The 2,705-nt window shown below is 54.6% G+C and overlaps 1 protein-coding gene across 1 annotated transcript; it reads left to right on the forward strand.

Moving 5' to 3' along the window:
* Nucleotides 1-403: 403 nt before the first annotated feature.
* LOC123040079 (uncharacterized) lies at nt 404-2,354 on the forward strand. Its single transcript, XM_044463018.1, has 2 exons — nt 404-763; nt 1,550-2,354. The coding sequence occupies exons 1-2, from the start codon at nt 693-695 to the stop codon at nt 2,094-2,096; spliced, it is 618 nt and encodes a 205-aa protein (XP_044318953.1). The 5' UTR covers nt 404-692; the 3' UTR covers nt 2,097-2,354.
* The last annotated feature ends 351 nt before the right edge of the window (nt 2,355-2,705 follow it).

The following is a 2,705-nucleotide window of genomic DNA, read 5'->3' on the forward strand; positions in this document are numbered from 1 at the left end:
TTTTCAGAAAAAAGAAACGGCCGTAACGCTCTCGTTCTTAAACAAGCCCCCGTTTCAGTCTCCAAATCCTCACTCGCGCCAATTTTCCGTTGAATCGAGTGCGCGTGGAAGCGCGGTGAGCGAGCGAGCTGCTCGAATCAACCCCCATGATTCCGTTCCGTCCAACCACACGGTCCGGCTCGAGGTCCAGGCTTAACCGCGGCGCGCGCGGCTTAGCTAGCTTGACCCCGGCAACGCCATAACGTGTGTGTGCCCTCGCCTCGCCTGCATCCGGTGCAGCAACCCGGCGCTACCCCAACGCGTCCGGTGCACGACGGACCAAAATATGTCGTACTTGGGGCAACTCCGGTCGGGTCGCCATCGTGCCGGTGATTGATCTCGCTAAAGCCTAGTATAAGAAAACGGAAGCGCGCACCCCAACCCCCCCCGACCAACCCTGTCAACGAGATCCCAAGCCCGCTAGTACTACCCTTTGCGGCTCCACGCCTCTCGCTCGGGCGCGCCCCGAATCCCATCGCCCAATCCTTCAACGCCCGCCGCCGGTCTGCAGCTCCATCCCTCTTGCTCTCGCGCCCCCGGAGCAGCATCAGCCAATCCTTCCAACGAGATTCGAAGCTCGCCGCCGCCGCCGCCGTCCGCAGCTCCATCCCTCTCGCTCGCGCGCTGCCACTCCGACGACGGCGAGGAAGAAGATGACGATGGCGAGGACGGCGAAGGAGAAGCAAGCCGGCGGAGCTGAAACAAGGGAAGTGCTCCTCGGCAGGTATATGAATGCACCAACCCCGGCCCTCCTTTTGTTTACCGTGCTTTCGCCTCCGTGCTCTGTTTTGGCACCCGGCCTGCGCGCCGAGCCTAGCCAAGAACGAGCCCTGTCGCGGCGTCCAGGCCAGGGAGAGTAGAAACTGGTCAGGGTTCTAGGTGACCGCCAGGTCCAGCCTACCGCCCTGTGATGCCGCCGCGCTGCTTGCCGCCCGGCCCGCTCCCGCCTACCATGGTACCACCGCCCCTCGACGCGCCACGCTGCGTAATGCATCAATTGCCGGCCCGCTGCGCGCCCTGCCGTGCCGCCCAGCACGCTGCTCGTCGCGTCGCGCTCGCTGCTCAATGGCGCCCTCCGCGGTGCCGTCAGCGGCACGCCCAACAGGCCATAGCTGCGTGTCCGCGACGGCCTCGCTGGATCGCAGCTCGCCGCGCCGAGCACCTAGGCCACCGCTCCGCGTGTGCTCGGCTCGCCGCACCGCACCACCTCTCGCCACGCTGCCTGCGCCCCGTCGGTTGCCACGCCGCGGCGGCGGCCGGCGGCCGCCTCTCGCCGAGCGTGCTCGCCTCCGCGTGTTGCCCGCCTGTCGCCGCGAGGGTCAGTAGCTGAGGCATGAGTACTGCTTAACCATTGTGCTAATTTCTAGTACAAAATCCGGCGAAATGGTTATATTTCCCCGCAATCAAAAGTGCAATTGTGCGACTTCAATTACTACTATTTGAAATGTTTTTCTGCGGGCATTTGAAATGGTACTTGACAGTGCGACGGACCTGCCTTTCTCTTGAACAGGTCACCTGAGATTCCCAGCAAGATGGTGCATGATTGGGAAAAAATAGTCCTGGACTTCGGCAGCAGCGACGAATCAACAATTCATCCAGGAAATGACCTCCTCGTACAAGCCCTGCAGCATTATTTTGGTAACACGTATTTGGTGCAGCCAGAACATCACATGGTTGGTTTCTGGGGATCTAAGATGAAGCAAGCTGCAGAATTGATACGCCCAGGTGAAAAGGGTCGAAAATACATATTTCTCCTGAATAACACATGTGTTGTTCGTCAAATGGTGCGGCGTCCAGGAACAACTTTCCCCAATGTAGAACCCCTGCTCACTTCAATGATCAAGCGATACACGAAGTGCTACTTGGACGAGTGTTGGGCTCCGCTCAAGTGTTTAAGCTCGGAGGAGTTTACCGCCGAATTTCTTGCCGCCTGTAATCGCCAGATGAAGTGGAAGGTTGCAGCCGAGGTCAGGTACAAACTGCGGCAGGAGATTGCGGAATTGATCGTTCCACCGTGTGACGGAAGCCATGTGATAGAAGGGTTATTTGAAGGATGAGCAGCTAAGCGAATGGGGAGGAGCCGAGGAGAACACTGGACTTTAAACGGCCGTTGCACTCGTGGGTGGAGGAGGAAACGCTAATCCTAACTGTAATTTCAAAAAAAAAAAAACTGTAACTTCTTGTATTTAGTATAGTACTACTCCCTCCGTCCCATAATATAAGAGCGTTTTTTACTTTTGTAAAAAAAAACACTCATATATTATGGGACGAAGGAAGCAGTAAATAGCTTCCTATCATATCTTGCTTTTTTTTTCTTTTGCGGGTGGCTGTCATATCTTGTTAGTTGCACCTCTGCCCGTATTTTCTCTCTCTCTTGTATAGGGATGATTTTATAGCACATTTGAATCTGTGACAGAAGTATAGGTACATAGAAAACTGATAGTTTTGTTTCTATTCTCATGTATGGCTCATCTGACAAGTCGAGATATGAAAAAAAATGACTACACATATAGTAATTTTTATTCAGCCAGGAAGCACATTCTTCCTTGGAGAACCTTTGTTGCCACTACCTCAAATACGACATGCTATGTACTTTTTTTTTGTTAATTATAGTTTGGATTGCTTATGTGTCGCCATGCTTCCTTTTCTTTCCTTGCCATGTGAGG

This window comes from Triticum aestivum, chromosome 2B (assembly GCF_018294505.1).
Source record: "Triticum aestivum cultivar Chinese Spring chromosome 2B, IWGSC CS RefSeq v2.1, whole genome shotgun sequence".
NCBI lineage: Eukaryota > Viridiplantae > Streptophyta > Magnoliopsida > Poales > Poaceae > Triticum > Triticum aestivum.